Source organism: Pelmatolapia mariae, linkage group LG16_19 (assembly GCF_036321145.2).
Source record: "Pelmatolapia mariae isolate MD_Pm_ZW linkage group LG16_19, Pm_UMD_F_2, whole genome shotgun sequence".
Taxonomy (NCBI): Eukaryota; Metazoa; Chordata; class Actinopteri; order Cichliformes; family Cichlidae; genus Pelmatolapia; species Pelmatolapia mariae.
The window spans coordinates 34,686,086-34,703,513 of NC_086241.1; the positions used below are offsets into that span (position 1 = coordinate 34,686,086).

At 39.7% G+C, this 17,428-nt stretch overlaps 2 protein-coding genes across 2 annotated transcripts in view; one reads left to right on the top strand and one right to left on the bottom strand.

Annotated features, from left to right (window-relative positions):
- Positions 1–1,543: 1,543 nt before the first annotated feature.
- On the top strand, positions 1,544–7,776 carry dbi (diazepam binding inhibitor (GABA receptor modulator, acyl-CoA binding protein)). Its single transcript, XM_063497171.1, has 4 exons — positions 1,544–1,674; positions 3,327–3,444; positions 3,851–3,913; positions 7,431–7,776. Exons 1-4 carry the CDS (start codon positions 1,660–1,662, stop codon positions 7,502–7,504), a joined length of 270 nt encoding a protein of 89 aa, XP_063353241.1. The 5' UTR covers positions 1,544–1,659; the 3' UTR covers positions 7,505–7,776.
- Positions 7,777–12,079: 4,303 nt separating this feature from the next.
- Positions 12,080–17,428, bottom strand: part of sctr (secretin receptor) — a 38,632-nt gene continuing 33,283 nt past the window's right edge. The window contains exons 10-13 of the mRNA XM_063497645.1: positions 16,548–16,639; positions 14,553–14,691; positions 14,248–14,289; positions 12,080–12,418 (exon numbers count right to left, since the gene is read on the bottom strand). Of these exons, the coding sequence (XP_063353715.1) occupies positions 12,254–12,418; positions 14,248–14,289; positions 14,553–14,691; positions 16,548–16,639 (438 nt within the window). The 3' untranslated portion in view covers positions 12,080–12,253. The remainder of the gene's footprint in view (positions 12,419–14,247; positions 14,290–14,552; positions 14,692–16,547; positions 16,640–17,428) is intronic.

Here is a 17,428-nt window from a genome sequence, read left to right on the forward strand (position 1 = left end):
CGCTAAAGCGTTTAAGTTTCAAAATAGAACAAACAAAACAGACTACTAAATTGTCAATTCCACTTAGAAACAAAATATTAATTCTAAAAATAAATCTTAGTTTGTTTTACAGAAGAACAGACAAAATTGACTAACTTTTGTCAATATCAAATAAACTGAGAACTAAAAGGAAATTTTCAGTCTCTCCTTGTATAGCTTTCTGAATCCTTTATCATCCGTAACTGAAAATAGTTGTGGATGATTACTATACCTTTCTAATGTGACGTTGTTGTCCCTGGCTCTCTCTCTCTCTCCCTCCCGCTCTGTTCTTGTGCTACTGCGAGTGTAACTACCGCCCCTCCCCCCTCTTCCCAGCGCAAAGCACAAGGCTCGCGTGCGGAGTGAAGCGGAAAAAAAAGTGCGACAGAGAGGGTGAGAGAAAGAAAGAAAAAAAACCCACGGCTCGCAATAAGGAGCCGGCTCGCGTCGTTCACGTCAAAGATCCGGCTCTTTCGTTCGCGACCGACACATCACTACGAAATACCTTCGCACTACGGAACTTCTATGGCCCTTCCGTTCGACAATCTCTCCGGCATTGGAAGCATCATCTGTTTTCTCTTCGGTAACCTGGTCACCCATGCTCTCGGTTGATTTTTCTCTAGTCGGCACACTCATTTCCTCCATTACCGGGGCGGCACGGCGGCTGGCTACTTCCCAAACAACTACACATGTGCCGCTTGGCACTTGTGCTGTACGTAACAAGTCACGTGACGTGACGCTGCGGCTGTGATTGGTTCGGCTCTGCGCTACTTAATTTGGATTGGCTGTTCTTCTTTTCGTTTTCTTTTTTTTTTTAAGAGAGCAAGAGAGAGACGAGGTCTATCGCAATAGTTTAATTTTTCTATCGAGAAAAAGTTATTTCGCAATACATATCGTTATCGTTCTATCGCCCAGCTCTAAGTGATCGTCTGCCAAAAACTGATTTCTGTATTTGCCAAAACGTGATTGCTCGTATTTAAAATGCTATAAATAACTTGTTAGTCTGTAATATTTGAACCATATGTGTAATGTATGCCTCGTGTATGATATCAAGCCATCTTGAGCCACAAACAACATTCCTGTTACAAGGTAGAAGTCGCAATTAGTTTTTGGCAGTATCCCTTATTTGAGCGGTTTAAAAAAAATCTCGTTGACATTAAAACTTCATTTTTTAAGTGAGATCTGGCCACGAGGACAGCAGAAATGACAACAAATAAAATAATAGTTTAGTAAACATATTTTAAGTGGACAAAAGGACCGGACTGGCTATACACTGGATATATAAGTCCTTTGTAAATCCTGCTGAATAAAGTCTATTTACCAATATAAGTAAAGACATTACACATTTAAAAACACACACATACAAACATTGGAAATCATGTGTTGTAGACGATCACTTTTTGGCATAAGTCTCCATGTATCACGTGACAGCGTCTGAACCCCGCTGACACGACTGATCTGGTTGTAAGTACATGATTGGTTCCAATTGTGATCACGTCATCCAGTGAACGACCGAGGTACGTTATTGGTTTAGCTAATAGGAAGGAGGGCGTGACGGCGATCCGGGGCCGTTGTATTACGACAGTGAAGGAAATGGTTTGACAGTCAAGTCCCCGGCTTATGTTTGTCTATTGATCGAGCATGGCTGAGCTCCAGGTCTGTATAAAAGAATAAAATTACTGGTTTATATTCCGCCGCCTTCTGTTAAGGAACACCGTTAGCTGATGTAGCGGTTTAGCTGCAGGCCGTGTATCCTGAAGTGAAAGCATTCCAGACAGCTGTGTGAAGTCTTTGTTGAACGACTTGTTAGCAGCTACAGAGCAGCTCATACAGCCCGAGGGCGCAGAAAAAGTCCGTGTGTAACAATGGCTGCGGGAGAGCTATTGTCCCGATGCAGCTTTTGTTCATATCCATGTCTGTAGTGTTTGTCGTGCAGGAAGCAGACTGATCTGGAGTACGACTTCAGAAAAATCACCCCACTGGGCATTTATAACGTCTTCTTCAGTCTGCCCTTCAGCCCACTTAGCAAAGAATGGAGCAGCTCTAATGTCGCAAACTGGGTAAAGGCATATGTGATGTAAGCTCGAGTGAAACGGTTCTTTATTGCACCGATTAATTGCGAGTTATAAAACAGTTGTTCACTGTCTGGTTGGACTAGACTAATTCTCTATCCTGATTTTACTTTTATGCAGAGAAAGTGAAGGATTTCATAAATATCATTTATAAACATCCCAGTTTTCTTTTGAACACAATGACAAATTATTTCAGAAAAAAAAATTACCAGGTCAGCCCACAAAAACTGACCTTTTTATTAAGCCGTAGCACAGAACATTGGTGTTCACTGTAATACTCAAATCAAGTTAAATTGGACATGAAGCACTTCAAGGCTAATTTACACCATGGAGCACCACGTGCTCTCAAAAACTGTGTAACCATAACTCAGGGAAAAACAACGAGACTAAGGGGGTCACTTTTGTACTTCCCCAAGCTTTAACAATCAGTTTTATCTACAGAATTTAAGGATATCAGAATACTTTATTGATCCTTAGGGGAAATTATATACAGTCGACTTCCACTCTCTCTCTTAAGCAGTAAGTGGTTCTTTGTGGTTTGGCTAGCTGCACTGACACAGGAAAATCCACCTGTTAGCCGTGATATTTGGTTTTGTAAAGCTTTATAAATGAAAACTGTGCCGAGGAGGAAGGCTCTGGGGTAAATTAGCCTTCATACATGAAGTGTTTCCACTTTAAAACTGAGTTTTATCTTCTATTTACTCGCAGTATTAAAAACTTCACCTTCAGTCCAGACTGAAGTGTGCCATGGGCAATCTGGAGTAAGATTACGCATACTGGAAACACATCCTTTGAGATTAAGCTAGAGCCCTTTTGGTCATAGAGATGTTTTGTGAAAGAAGGGCGGTGTACAACCCCAAAGAACCCCATTCCCACAGTGAAACACTTTGATGGCAGTCTTATGCTGTGGGGATGGACCTGGTAGAATCTCTTCCAGGCAGAAGGAATCATTAAGAAAGAAGAACATGACAATTTGAAAGAAAACCTCAAGCAGTCAGCAGCAAACTGGGCCTGGGCAGTCGCTTTGTCTCTCAGCACAAGAGGGCTAATAATTTTGACCCTGGTACATTTAGTTTTTTCTTTCTGTGTGCAAATTAAAATAGTATAAGCATCCAGTGTAAAACAGGGATGTGTGGAAAAGCTGTGTTAAGAACTCCTTCCTCTTCCAGCTGGGAAGAAAAAAATCTACCTTGTGCACGTAGTACTGTCACGACGCTGTCGTCCTGTCTTCTACAGACTAAGTTTGATGAAGCAGCAGCAGAGGTCAAGCAGCTGAAGGCGAAGCCGACTGATGAGGAGATGTTGCAGATCTACTCGCTGTTCAAGCAGGCCACCGTGGGTGATGTGAACACATGTGAGAAATTTCAAATTATAGTGCGCTCAGCACTGTTACTGCTGTCACACAAACTGTTGATAAGAGTCTGACACTGGCTATGCTGAACATGCACCCTATAAGAACCACTGGCACATGCAGGTGTGCATTGAAATGCACCTGTGCATGACGTACACCTGTACTACAGACTCTCTGAGGAGCTAGATTTGCTCCTGTGTATCGTGGTTTCACTTTCAGATTTCCACATAAATGTAAATATTCTAGATAATTATCAGTAGTGTTTCTTATGTTTTTGTGTTGCAATGTAATGCAGCCCTTTGCTCTGTACTGAAGACACTGGGCCTTAATGAATTTGTCCTATATTTATTCGACCTGCAGTACATGGGATTCCACTAAATTGTTTAATTTGCTTTGTTTGTCTTTGAAGCTCGTCCAGGGATGTTTGATTTCACTGGGAAAGCTAAATGGGATGCCTGGGAGAAGCAGAAGGGTGAGTAAGAATGTTTATTTGTCTGCGAATCACATAAAACCCGGCTGGCCGGGAACACCGAAGCGTTCCCGTGGGCAAGCTGGAGGTAGTGGCTGGGGAGAGGGAGGTCTGGGTCAGGTCCCTGTGACCTGGCCCCGGATAAATGGAAGGAAATGGACGAAACAGGTCTAAATGTTTAATGGCATACATATCTCACTGTATGTATGTCATTGTATTTGTATATTAAAGTGCTTTGAGTGCTCAGAGTGGAACAGTGCTGTGTAAGAACCATCCTATTGACCATTTATATTATGTCCTGGATTTGAGTAATATATTACACATACTATAACAAACAGCATGCGCAAAATATTAATGCTGTGGGCTTTGTTTAAATCTGTCACCCAGCACTGATATATTATAAGCTGTGCACACAGTTTTATTTGTATAGCACCAAATCACAACACCAGTTACCTCAAGGCGCCTCTTGTAAGGTAAAGACCCTTTAATAACAAAATCAAGACCCTCAAATGAAGCATAATTAGCAAGTGCTCCAGCAATGCATGGTTGGGCATTTGTTTCATTCTGGGTTGCATATCAGCAGCAGCTTGTGTCCTTTCTTAGTGTGTCTTCATAACCTCATCGTACTCAGACTCAAGTGGCAAAACAAGTTGTTTCCATCTTTAGCAGGATTGGTTTGCTGATGTGTTGGAGGCTTTTCAACTGCGTACTAAATGATCTTAATAGCAGTGATGTGCTATACCACTGATTTCCTTGCTGATCTGAGACCAAGGCTGGCATCAGCGATACTGATACTTTGTACAAAAACGCAATGTGTTTGGAAAATCAGTGTACATCAAACTACACCTTCATAATGAATACAAGACATCAGACTACTTACTTATTGTTTAATTATGAAGAATTATCATACAAGAAATACAGATCTTGAAAAGGTAATATGTACATTTTAAAATATTCAATTAACAAATGATTGAAAATAATAATAAAGCTGAGAAACATTTTATAAATATGATCTTATGTATGAAATATTTTGAGTTGTATTTTTATGTTTTAAAGCCTACAGTGTCTGTTTTACTGCAAGTATGTTTTAAAGATGCCTAGTGTATAAAGTCCACGTTAAATGCTCCACAATTTGAACAAATGGGATTGTGTAGTTTTAAGGATGAAGCGAGAGATAAAGATCCTTTATTGATCCAACAAGGAAAACTGTTGTGTTACAGCAGTATAATAAAGTGCTACAGGTGCCCGGTAAGGGCCTTATACTGAGAGAGTGCAGCAATTTATATAATTTTACAGCAGTGATGAAAAAAACAAGAAAAGTAAAAATGAGGTTAGTTAAAAACAGTAAAATTAAGACTGACATTGTATAAGAGATAAATGCAAATTGCATAAATAATATGTACAATATGTGTTAGAAAATCCGCTACATGAAGGGATCTTCTGCCTGACAGGTGTTCACCTGTCCCAGAATGAAGAGTTATTTTACAGCTTTGTAGAGAGCGTTCTTCATGGCAGCGGGGTTAAATCAGTCTGAGAGAGAAGGTTCAGAGCAGAACGCTCGACAGGAGTGCAGCGTGATGGCCTGTCTGTTTGTTCGGTGACTGTTGTCCCTCACTGACTCAGACAGATCCAAATTCTGACCAATGATGCTTCCAGCCTTGTGGGTTACTGTGTTGATCCTTCTGGCATCTCTGGTACAGCAAAAATAGATGGTAGTCGCTACCACAGACGGGTAGAAGATCTCCAACATGTTGCTGCACACATTAGTATCTGTATAGCATCCAAGCCTCCTGAGAAAGTAGAGACTGCCCTTCCCCTTCTTGCACACAGCATCACTGTTGGTCCTTAGTCCAATCTGTCATTCAGGTGAATGCCCAGCTGCCTGTAGCTTCCCACTGTTTCCACCTCCTCACCCATGATGTTGATGGAGACGGTCAGTTTTTTTCCTCCAGATGTCACCTACCATCTCTCTTGCATTGCTGACATTTAGGAGGTGATTTTTGTCTGGAACATTCCACCAAGTTCAGTAGTACAAACTGAGGCCTGCCTGAGTAAGCAATAATAGTAATAGTAAGCAATCCACGAGACCGTAGAAGTGGTGACACCCATCCTGAGCAGCTTCTCACTCAGCAGAAAAAACATGGTTCTCACAGTGCCACCAGTTCCATCCAGGTGAGGGTGAGCACGCTGCAACAGGTCGATCACAGCGTCATCCACCCCTACAAGAGGCGGATGAGCAAACTGAAGAGGGTTGAGAGCATGTTTCACCTGCAAGCTAACCTGATCAAGAGCCAGTATCTCCAGCACCGTCATGGCGTGACGTCAAGGCAGCTGGTCTGAAGTCAAAAAGCCAGAAGAGGTGGCTCTCTTTGGTACCCTCAGTAAACATGTCTTACTTGTACCAGGTTAAAGAGATACTACAGGGTGGCCACTCAGATGTGCACCACAGGATTTCAGGACCCTGGGACTGATGCGATCAGGATCTGCAGCTTTGCCTTGATGTAGTCACACCTGGCCAGCTGACATAGTCATGTATAGGAGTGGGGGGAAACTCAACCCTGTGTTGTGCAGAGGGGAGGGGCTCCAGTACTAATGTTTAAAAACTGATGATAAATTCACCAGTGATGGTGATGAAAGCCTCTGGGTGCTAATGCTGTACCATAAGGACAGTTGTGTGTTTGGTGTCATCGCTGCCCCATGAGCTGATGGTGGTACGTAAATACATATCAATGTAACGGAGAAGAATTCCTGTGGTAAATGATATGGCGTATATTCACAACAAGAAGCACAATATGTGGCGAGCAGAGACGTTTCTGGATAGCCACACCTTTTATTAACAAACGCTGCAGTCCTTCCACCTTTGTTGCACACAGAGTTTAGTAAAGAAAGATCAGTTTGATCAGATTTATTTTATTTTAGTGACACATAAAAGGTGCATTACAGTGTACATGGATATGGCTCTGACTTCATGTATAAATTAACAAGCAAATTAGCAATAATTCACCGTTTAAAGTGAACGCTTACTTGAAATATATCCAGCTGTACTTCTAAAAAACATGAACTAATATAAATAAACCTAAAATTAATTTTAAGTTTATTTATATTCATTAATTAAAAATGAATTACAAATTTGTTAATTTTTTGTTTTCTTGTTGTCATTTATTATTTTACTAATAAATACAATTTCAGTACATTTTATTGCATAAAGGCTGAATAAGTTGATGTTACCTTAAACATAAAGGATGATTTCCTCAGAGTTAAAAAAAAGTTGGACTGCCGCATTCCTCATCGTTTGTAGTAAATTGGATTATTGCATATTGTACTCGGCTGCATGCAGCTCCCTTTCAGGACTGCATGAGTTGTTGTAGTGTTAAGTTTCTCAAGCAGGACTTTGAGTCCTCATGTCAACAAACTATGAAAAAGAGTCTCTGAAAGTAAAAGCAGGACTAGCTTGTTCATTAAGTCGGTCTGTCTGTCTTTTTTTTTTCCCTCCATAACACATTTTTAATTTGTCTGTCAGGTAAGAGCAAAGAGAACGCCATGAACGAGTACATCAGCCTGGTGGAGGAGCTAAAGCAGAAATATGGAATATAATGCCGCGTGATGACAACCAACTGGCCGGGAAATCTGCTCCATGGACTGTGACTGGCACCAGTCTCCATGCCTGCACCGTTAAAACGCCTTAAAACTCAACAAGTGTGTCCGTAAACAGCTCACATGAACACCTGGTGGACGGCTTCTAGTCCTAGAAACTGACCCAAGTAGCTGCAGATGGACACATTTAAATTGTGTATATATCAAGTTTTAGTATTCATGTGTTTCTGCAGAAAGTCCTGTCATTTCAATAAAAAACTAATCTGAAAGTGTGATTTTAGATCTTCAACTTTTTTAGTATTTGTTCAGTTCAATTTAATTTTATTTATATGGCACCAAATCACAACAACAGTTGCCTCAAGGCACTTTATATTGCAAAGAAAACCCCGTCATGAGCTTTGGCTACAGTGGGAAGGAAAACCTCCAGCAGGACCAGGCTTTGGCTGAGTGGAGGAAGACGAGAGGAAGGCATGGCGTGGAAGAGAGCCAGAGAGAAGGCTCTGCCTCCCATTCTACATTGAAATACTCAAACCATAAGTAAGCACCCAATCTAAGAGTCAGCTGCTCTAATAGGGTGATAAAGTATTATAAAGTTATGTGGCCTGATTATTATTATCATTATTATTATGTAATGGGAAGGATTTAAAATTTGATCCTGGATTTAACAGGGAGCCAATGAAGAGAAGCCAAATATCGGAGATAAAGGAGATTTTTAGGACGTCCTGATAATTACAAATTACAGACTAGAAGTAACCCAAGGTAATGCCATCCAGAGCAGGAATCTAATTAGACACCATACTGGGCCGAGTACAATAACCTCAGTTTTAGCTGAAAGTAGAAGCAGAAAATTAGAGGCCATAAAGACTTGGGTGTGGTTTAGCATTAGTTCTAATTAGTTACAGCACTTTCAGAAAGACATTTACCGTGATGAATGCTGTGTAATCTATTATTGTAAATTTAACAATTTAATAACAATTTGTGCCTTACATTTTAGTACTGACTGTGGAATGTAAACCACTGTTGTGTGTCCTGTTGCTAAGTGGCCATTTTTGCGTATCCAGACTTCCCCATTGGTTGTTTTTTATATCTAAAAAACTACTTGGATTGTTTCCTGCTTATCTGTGTGTTTTGGTATGAAAACAATTTTAATCTCATTGAGACGTTTACCTGGATAAATAAAGAATAACAATCGTCTACACAGAAATGCAGAATGACAGGATGTGGTGGATTTTGTGAAAAAAACTTAATGGCTGTGGTGAAGAGGAACTAAGAAGAGGAACAAGGTAATAATCTCTGATGACGTCATAGAACAGTTTCCATCATCTGTTCCAGAGTGTATGAGATAAGTTTTGGACCCTGTGACACTTTTGTCTTTATGGCCAAACTCTCCAGCTGGAACTGCACATGGATCTACTTTCTGAGTAAGCAATGAAGCAGGTGTGAATCTGTAGGATCCCTGGACACGGGCACAAGTGGTCAGTAGGGGTGCAACGATACACAAAATTCACGGTTCGGTTCGATACTTTGGTGTCATGGTTCGATATTTTTTCGATACAAAAAAAATGTTCATGCCTTTTTAATTTGTCATTTATTAAAATTATAAATATATATTTTAACTCAAAAGTACAGTTTTTAAATTTAATGTTGCTGAAACAACAAAATAAATCTATCTGATCGAGAAATCACTCATCTTTGGAAAAGAGAGTTTATTACAGAGAAATGGCTCTTTCCAAAATAAAAGCTATACTATACGCTTCTTCTGGGGTATATTCTCAGCAGCATATTAAACATATCAGGTCCCCATAAGGAGAATCATGTGCTAACGGCTGTCTAAATGACTCGGGTAAAGTTTGTAGCATGCGTGCTTGTTGTTTGTCTGCTTCCATTTGTCTTTGCACTAGGATGATGTCGGCGTAAACGTGCTGTCATATTCGTTGTGTTCCCACTAGTGCTGTCAGCGTTAATCTCGTTAAAATGACATTAACGTCATAACGCGGCAAATCTCCGTTAACAAGTTACCACAGATCGCCCCGTGCGTGGGGCTGGACGGCATCAACACGTTAACAAGCTAACTGCGCTAACGCACTAGTTCCCACAAATTGAGCATTGCGTGGCACATCCGACATACTGTTTTACTTTTGTCCATGACGCGCTTACCTTCAGGGTCATACTTCACATGAAAACCAAGATAGTTCCAAACGCCAGATCTGAATGAGGGTGGGGGAGGTTCAATTTCGGGTAGCGTTGAGGCGGTTGCCATGTTGCAACAAGCTTAGCTTCTGTCTTGCTAGCTTGCACTGTGCTCAGTGGATCTGCACTCGACAGTGCAGCCTAGGCGGAGTAGTCGAACGCAGATCCACTGAGCGCTCAACACAGACAGCATCGTCAGAAGAAAAGTTGATAAAAATAAATAAAAAATGTTGTATTGTTCGATACAACCGAAAGCACTGTATCGAACAGTTCAATATCGATACGAGTATCGCACCCCTAGTGGTCAGTTGTTCACAATGGCTGTGATCTCAACCAACAATGTTGTGTGCACCTCATGTGTGAGTTTGGAAGATCCCATATTAGGGTGTATGTACTTCACTGGTTCTCCAATCACCATAAACCTTCTGTATGCATTTTTAAATCTGGATTATCTAAAGACTCAGTGAGCTCGATGTGTACAGGTCTGACACAGAGACACTTGAAGAGGACTGCGCACTGCATGGGTCCTCTTGTGCTATGAGCAGATATAGACTCGGGCCCAAAGACATCAAGACACCCAACTATCAATGTGTCAGTTGGAAACAAAACAGTTTGTAGAACTACCTCTGGTTCCTGCCTGGGACCCAGAGATGCCTTTCTTTCCTTTTTTTCTCTGACGCAGAACACAATGCGCTGTTAAAAAAAAAAAAAAAAAGCATGCAATATTGCACAAAAAAACACATCAGCGAGGCCGCGAAGGGTAAACCGCCCCAGGCCAGCCGAGAGATATAATCTCTCCAGCGCGTCCTGGATCTGCCCCGGGGCCTCCTCCCAGTGGGACATGCCCGGAACACTTTACCCAGGAGGCGCCCAGGAGGCATCCTTGTCAGATGCCCGAACCATCTCAGCTGGCTCCTTTCGATGTGGAGGAGCAGCAGCTCTACTCCCTCCCGGATGACTGAACTTCTCACCCTATCTCTAAGGGAGAGGCCAGCCACTCTTCAGAGGAAGCTCACTGCTGCCGCTTGTATCCGCAATCTCGTATCCGAGAAGAGAGCCGTTATAGATAAAGCACATGAAGTTTACTCTATGAAATAAGTCGTTATTTCATAGTGAAATGGTTATAAGTCCTTAAGTTTTTAATCAAATGGGCTGCATAGCTGCAAGGCTATCTGTCTAAGCAGAGATACCCAAACCTTACTCTCCCAGTGAGTTCCCAAGCCAGCCAAGAGTTGTAATCTCATATCAAGCTGTAGGTGGAACATTTTACCACCTACAGCTTGTGGCCATATGTGAGGGTAGGAATGTAGACTTACTTTAATGATTAGCTCTCTGTTTACCACAACAGACACATCCCTTTATCCTTCCTGCTCCACTCTCACTTGTGAATAATATCAATTGGTTAGATGGCCCCGCCCCTCCCTGAGTCTGGTTCTGCTGGACGTTTCTTCCTGTTTAAAGGGAGTTTTTCTTCCCACTGTCACCAAAGCAATTGGTCATAGGTTGTTGTGGGTTTCTCTGTTTTCTTTGTGTCATTGTAGGGTCTTTACCTGACAATATAAAGCGCCTTAATCAACTGTTGTTGTGCTTTGTGCTATATAAATAAAATGGAATTGAATCCCAGATTCTTAGCTATTTGGAAATAACTAGCTAATTTCCAACCTGGCGAGTACACTCTATCTTTTTCCATCTCGGACTTGGGGTGCTAAATTTCATCCTAGAAGCTAAACACTTTGCTGCAGACTGTGCAAGCTGGAGATGCTGAATGGTTGTATTCACTGAACTGAGAGGTTATAATCATAGAGTTGAGGTTTAAAGTTGCAAACAAATTAAGTAAAATTAGAACTTTGCAGCTTTCTGTATATTTGTGCAAATATCAATCAACACCTTTGCAAAATGTTTTTTCTGTAATTCTGCAAATGTAACACTTTTACAAGTTAACATTTGTTTTTTTTCAACATGTTTTACACATTCTCACATTTTATTTTGCAAGTTCTCACATAACATTAACAAGATCTTGCATGTTGCAACATATAACTAGTGCTAAGAAAGATAAAATACTAGAATTCTACTTCCTAAAACCACAGAATTGACTTCATATTCATACCACACAGCAGCATTATCATTCATCAGATAATTCAATTAAAATATTCAAACAACAAACAGGAGAGGTCCACTCAGTGTCTTGCTTTAGCAGAGGTGAGGCCGAGCCAACAGAAACTGGCTGACAAGAAGAGAATTATTTGGATACTTATCAATATCCGAATAATGATGTTTCATAATTTACACACTGTACAGTTATGAATGGGGAAACTATATATGTATAGTACTACATTTGTTGTGTCATGATGCAAACATCCCGTTCAGTGGCATTTACCTGGATATTTTAACATGTGAGTGTATGCGGATTGTTTATATATATATCATCTGAAATTGAATTTCAGATACATTTGGAAAAGTGTACTTAGTTTTGTTGCTCTGCCTTCTTTGTACACATTTGTGTCTAAAATGGAGAAGACATCATCTTGTATTTCTCTCGCTGAGGAACCTCGTATCATGCTACACCAGACCAGACTCGGGTGTGGAGGCTGATTTAAATAGAAGAGTGATGTTGGTGGGGCCACCCCCGCTCTGGCTCATGCTGCCGCACTTCCTCCTGTGCTCCAACTGCACGTGGTGCTTCATCTTCCACCTCCGCCACCTCCTCTGGATCTCGTTCTGCACCTGGAGAACAATTTAAATTGCTCATGAAATATTAATTATTGCTACACTGGGGAAAAGTTGGCTCGCAGTTACATTTTTAGATTAAACACAGTCAGAATGGTGATAAAGAAGAAATATTTTCTGTGGATTTAAACTTTTAAATTGCACCAGATCCTCACTTCTTGGCCATAAAATTAAAAGCCAAGTGTTACTTTCTCAGATATTACATATTAATTACTATATGGGTTTATTATTATTATTGTTATTATTAGGGCTGTTCGATATAACCATATATATCGGATGACGATATGAAAACGTCTATAATATAACCACACTACGGACGGACAACTGTTTTTATGCGTTGTCGTTAGCAACAACGACGGTAAAACCATTGCGTGGCTCCGCCGTCCGCTGTTTTTTTCCACATAAACCTTTCACAATAAGATGAAGCTGAAGATCCTGTTGAGATTTTTCAAAATAAACAGAATCACATGAAATAGAATACAGAGTGTTTACAAATGAGAAGCTAAAAAGAGCCGTCAGGTGCTAAAAAAAATAAATAAAGCTTAGAACAGGCTTTTCCCCGCAGCACGCCATGTAATAAATACTCGACTCCAGGTACACGACGCCCAGCTGAAAACACTTCACGCAAGTCGAGTTGCCCGAGATTCACAGAATTTACAGAAAATGTAACATTTTTGTTATTATATATTGTTGTCGGGACAATAAATGCCTTATATCGGGATATGAGATTTTGGTCATATCGCACAGCCCTAGTTATTATTATTATTATTTTCCATTTGATTTTTCAAGAACTAATCATGTCAGCAATGTCTTGTGTACTGATTGGTGTAAAAGTGCCAAAACTCCAGGAGGTTCAACAGTAAGTTGAATTTAAACTGTAAAAAATCCTGGGTGTACATGGGGAAAGATGTTGTATGAGCCTGAGAAAAATTAACACTGGAACCAGGACTATCAAAGAACCTTAACCGTGTGATTCTTTATTAAAAGGCCAGTTTGGGCAACTTTAGTTTTTATTTCTTATTTTTCTAAAAGCAGACTTTTAGAAAAATATTATGATGCCTGCAGTCCACACATGCAGTGGTTCCAGGCAAAGTGACCGTTGTTACAAATAGTGAAGATCTCATATATTGTTATTGTACATGTCGATCTGGGCCTGCCCTGCCTTTGTGTAAGCTCATTACGAAAAACTTGGACGACTGTTTATTTGGTCTGTACTGAATAAATCAAAGTCCTTTCTTCTAGGAATCTTTTGCAATTAAATATAAATGCAATGTTTGTTTCTGTGCCATCTGTTTACCTAATGTGTTCAGTCATGTTTAAAGTCGGACAGCCATATTTATTTCAACTGATGATACACTGTGTTCTGTTCAAAAAGATAAACTTCATAAATTAATGCAACTTTGATGATGTTTGAAATGTAAAGAAAGTCATAAATAAAACAGCCAGTTTGATCTCACAGCATTACTGTCACTAATGTCACGTGTCTGTTATAATACAGTTGCCTGGCACTGATCAAATTATATAAAAGTTATACAAAAAACCCTCATTACAGCCTGAATATTTCTAGGTTTTAGGACTCGTGCATGCAGCATTTTTGTTTTATTGTGCAAGTATAAGATTCAAGATTTATTTATTGTCATTATGTTGCTAGAACATAAAAAAATGCAGTGGTGCCCTCTGTGATAAAGAAAATACAAAAATAAATAAATACTGCTAATTAGACTTTGAAAAGTTCATTTTCTGTAATTTTGCATGTGAACACTAAGCTTACATCTAGAAATGACAACATAAAGTTTCATGGGTATAAAGGGAAAAATAAACCTTACCTCCCCGTTCAGGAAACAGTACAGAAGCGCTACGACAAATCCCTGAAACAACACGTACAGAAACATAAATGAAAGGCTGTTGTTAGTGCATGTGGATATTTTTAGAAGCTTCCTGTTCTAGTCTCTCACACAATGAAGCTGCTGAATGCAGCAAATGATTCTTTAAAGAACACTTTCTTCACTGCAGAAACAAATGCACTGTTCAAATACACACCAATGTTCCTGCTGTGTACAAATAGACTTCTGTGTTAGGAGAAAATTACAGGTGGTGATTAGACAACAACTTACAGTTGGCTTTACTGTACCTGAGTAGAAGCAAAAGCCAGCTCAATAAAGTTCCAGATTTCATAGGTCCTGCCACGGACTTGGTGTGGAAGGAAAGCAAAGAGAATGTAGTGTAAGCCAAAGAGCGACACCAGGAGGAACGATGACTTGGCAAGTTTCCTGTTGTTTGAAGAATAACAGCGTATGAGCAATTAGAATTAAAGTGAGAAAGTCTACAAACCTCTTTGAAAATATCAGATGAATAATAATGCACAGACCACCGGGATATAAAGAAAAAAAATAAAAACCTGGGATCAAAAAGAGCAAACTTAAACACAAATGGACCTCAAATCAAAACTGAAGCAGATGTCGGCCCTGTTACCCATTTTTAGAATATAAGCTAACATTTTTTAAAATTTTGATCAAATGGTTGAGCAACACAGAAACTCAGCAACACTGATTCATCCCGAATGTTAAAGATGAACGTATACCTATGCAGCGTGGACTGCACATGTGTTTTCTTCTCCAGGTTCTGTGAGTCAGAGCATTCGATTTTAAATAAAATAACACATAATCTAGCTGCAAATTGCTCAGCTGCACAAATTCACCTCAGCAGCTTGATCTGATTATGTTATGAAGCAGTCTCACCTCCACCTCAACACCAACAACATGATCTGATCATGCATCCAATGGATAAAGTTCATGTTCATATTGGTCAGATTCAACTATCCGACTTAAAATTAGGAACCTTAAGAACTTTTGGATTTAAATTTTCTCGATCAGTCCCACTTTAAAGAAAACAACAAAGCACAACTGTTGTTACTGTGACAGGAGTATGAAGGAATCCAGTGGCTAACTTATGTCTTTCAAACACTTCTTCAATTGCTACAGTGGTTAAACCCGACATAGTCAAGTAGGACCTGAATGATTATCTTATACACATGCAGCTGAACAGCAAATGTAATTAGAGCTATGTAGGGAAGCAGCTCACCTTTTATGGTGGGATTACTGTGGTGTATAAACCCTCAAAGTAATGCATTACTGTAATCATATTGCATTTGTCTACAATGTAAAAATTTATAACAAATACTAAATTCAGGAATCACATTATAGTTACTAATAAAAAAAGTGCTGCTGTTGCTTTTATGTTTATCTGGAGTTGCATAGATAGTTAATAAACACTTAAAGCCACAGAATAAAGTATTGTACAAATATGTGTGTGGATGGGTGAATGATGCCTGTAGTAAACATTTCTCTCCAAGTATCAGTCCATTTGCTATTTTCCAACCTAGAACAGGCTTAGATGTAATTACATTTCCTCTTGTCACCATAAGGTTTTCTAAGTGTTCTGACTTAGGTGGAAGCTTTATAGTATCACTAAGATCTAAGGTGCTAAAAAGAAAATGATTTGTGAGCATTTGAAAAGTTTAGTGTTACACTGTTAACTGCAAGTGCACAGGTGCTATTACAAAGTAAAGGTAATGTAATGATTCACAAATTACTTTCTACATCAGGGTGTTGAAATGCAAATTTTAAAAGTATGAGTAATATTTCATACTTTTATTCGAGTAGTGATACTAATACTGGACCTGTTTAATCAATGTTACTGAATCATGAGCATTTTTTTCAATAAAAGAGGCTTTTCTTATTTTCTGCTAGGTGAGCTGAAACCAATTACTTCTTCCACCTAAAAGCCAGATTTATCTTTATACACTCATCAAATGCATCACCGCAACTTCTCTGCCTTCAACACGTCAGTGAAGAAGCCACATACAGTTTGTATGCTGTTTGTATGTCCTCTATCTCATTTCTTGCCTTCAGCAAACAAATGTTGGAGGAAAAAGTTTCATTGAAACAAGGTTTTGCACCACCCAGCTTCTTTAATTCAATTCGGTTTTGTTTTATTCATATAGTGCCAAATCACAACAACAATTGCCTCAAGGCACTTCAGAGTCTCTTTCACATAATAGCTGGTTAGCTTTGACTGGGATTATTTCACAATTCTGTGGAATAGAAAACTGAAGTAAGTCACTCACCTGTAGTGATTGAATTCATTGCCGGGCATGTCTTGTGTCCTTAGCTTGGCCACCAGTATTTTTAGGATACACATGAAGAACAACAAGTTCACCTGGAAAACAAATCAGGTAGAGCTTCAGCTTCAGGCGCTGCTCCCTGGGATGAATGATGCTTTCACACAATTATTAGAAACTGCTGCCTTGCTATAGTGTAAACACTCTTTATTGGATCTCTGCTTTGTTGTTTTTGATGTGACTGTTTCCTGTTGGGCTCATTTCTGGAACCATTAAACCACTGGCCCGATAGTTAATTATATCATAACCCACAGTTTTAATAATGTCTTAAAGTGAAACTGTGTCTATGCTTATCATAAAAGATTACGTATACAGAGTTTACAGCCATACAGAGATTTTAATACTAAAGATCCACCACAACTTTCTGTGAATGGCTGTCAAGCGATTGCTGGAGATTGGTGGCTGTTGTTTGGGGAAATCAGTTGGAAAGAGTGTGCTGCACCAAAATTCTCCTTATACATGGAAGAACCTGACTTGTCTGGCCATTCCATTTTCATGGAATTATAGTGAAACTTGGAAAAGTGTAATCCAAACCAGAAACCGTGAAATCTCGTCTTCAAAGTACAAATTGCACCTGAAGTTTGCGATCAACACATTTCACAGATACAACTTGTACTGTGAAGGCGAATGTTCTCCATTTCTGGTTTGTGTTGCACTCTTTGCACTTTCAATACCATTTGGTCAGTAGATTGTAGGTCCTTGTACTGTGGTCACCAGTAGTTTGCATGGAAGATGCAAACTACTGGTGACCATAGCAACCTGCTAGTGTCCAGAGCAATCACAAGGAAGCTTTCGGAGCATGCAATCATGTTTTACAGAAAGATCAA

Bases quoted from the DNA above. Each gene is read 5' to 3' on its own strand.
- dbi (XM_063497171.1), top strand. The intron at 3,445-3,850 runs GTGAGAAATTTC...TTGTCTTTGAAG, and splicing joins CGTGGGTGATGTGAACACAT to CTCGTCCAGGGATGTTTGAT. The intron at 3,914-7,430 runs GTGAGTAAGAAT...TTTGTCTGTCAG, and splicing joins TGCCTGGGAGAAGCAGAAGG to GTAAGAGCAAAGAGAACGCC.